The sequence below is a fragment of the Monoraphidium neglectum genome (assembly GCF_000611645.1).
Source record: "Monoraphidium neglectum strain SAG 48.87 unplaced genomic scaffold scaffold04929, whole genome shotgun sequence".
Classification (NCBI taxonomy): domain Eukaryota; kingdom Viridiplantae; phylum Chlorophyta; class Chlorophyceae; order Sphaeropleales; family Selenastraceae; genus Monoraphidium; species Monoraphidium neglectum.
The window spans coordinates 1-597 of record NW_014008701.1 but is presented as its reverse complement, the minus strand read 5'-3'; the positions used below and the strand labels follow the sequence as shown (position 1 = coordinate 597).

Here is a 597-nt window from a genome sequence, read left to right as displayed (position 1 = left end):
GGCGGGCGGCGTCCGCGGCGGCGCGGAGCGTGCGGGACGCGGCTGTAGAGCGCGTGGAGTCAAGCGGCGGCGGCGCTGGCGGCGGAGGGAAGGGGGAGGAGGAGGCAGTTGCGGCGGCCGCGGCGGCGGGGCGGCTGTCCGCGCGGATGGCCGGCGCCGGGAACGCGTGGCGGCGGCTGTGGGCGGCGGCCCCGGCGGCGGCGGCGGCGGCGCAGGCGCCACTTATGAACGCGCGCGCAGACGGGGAGAAGGTGCGGCGCGGGCGGCTGTGATGGGCCTGGGTCGACCCTTGCGGACTGCCCGGGCCGCCTCCTGCCCCACCTCGCTCGCCGCTGCGGTCCGCGATGGATCACATGTGTTGTGTGCGTGCACTGCTTCATCTATAGACGGCCTGAACCGGCGGAGCCGCTGAAGTCGCGCCCCTGCGAGGCCGGCCCCACCCACAGCCCTCACGCCGGGCCGCGCCGCCCGCGGCACCCCCTCTGACGCCTCGGTCACTGCGCGCGCCCGCCCCACAGCCACGTGCATCCCCCACCACCCTCCGTCTGGCCGCGGCGCTAGGACGCTCACAGCCCCCCCGACCCCACACGCCACCCA

General features: G+C 77.7%; 1 protein-coding gene across 1 annotated transcript in view; it reads left to right on the top strand.

The window, feature by feature from the left end:
* The window catches only part of MNEG_14984 (hypothetical protein), a gene marked incomplete at both ends in the record, with an annotated part of 2504 nt that extends 2092 nt beyond the window's left edge, over positions 1-412 (top strand). Inside the window, one exon of the mRNA XM_014036544.1 lies at positions 387-412. Coding sequence (XP_013891998.1) covers positions 387-412 — 26 coding nt within the window. The remainder of the gene's footprint in view (positions 1-386) is intronic.
* Between the last annotated feature and the right edge of the window lie 185 nt (positions 413-597).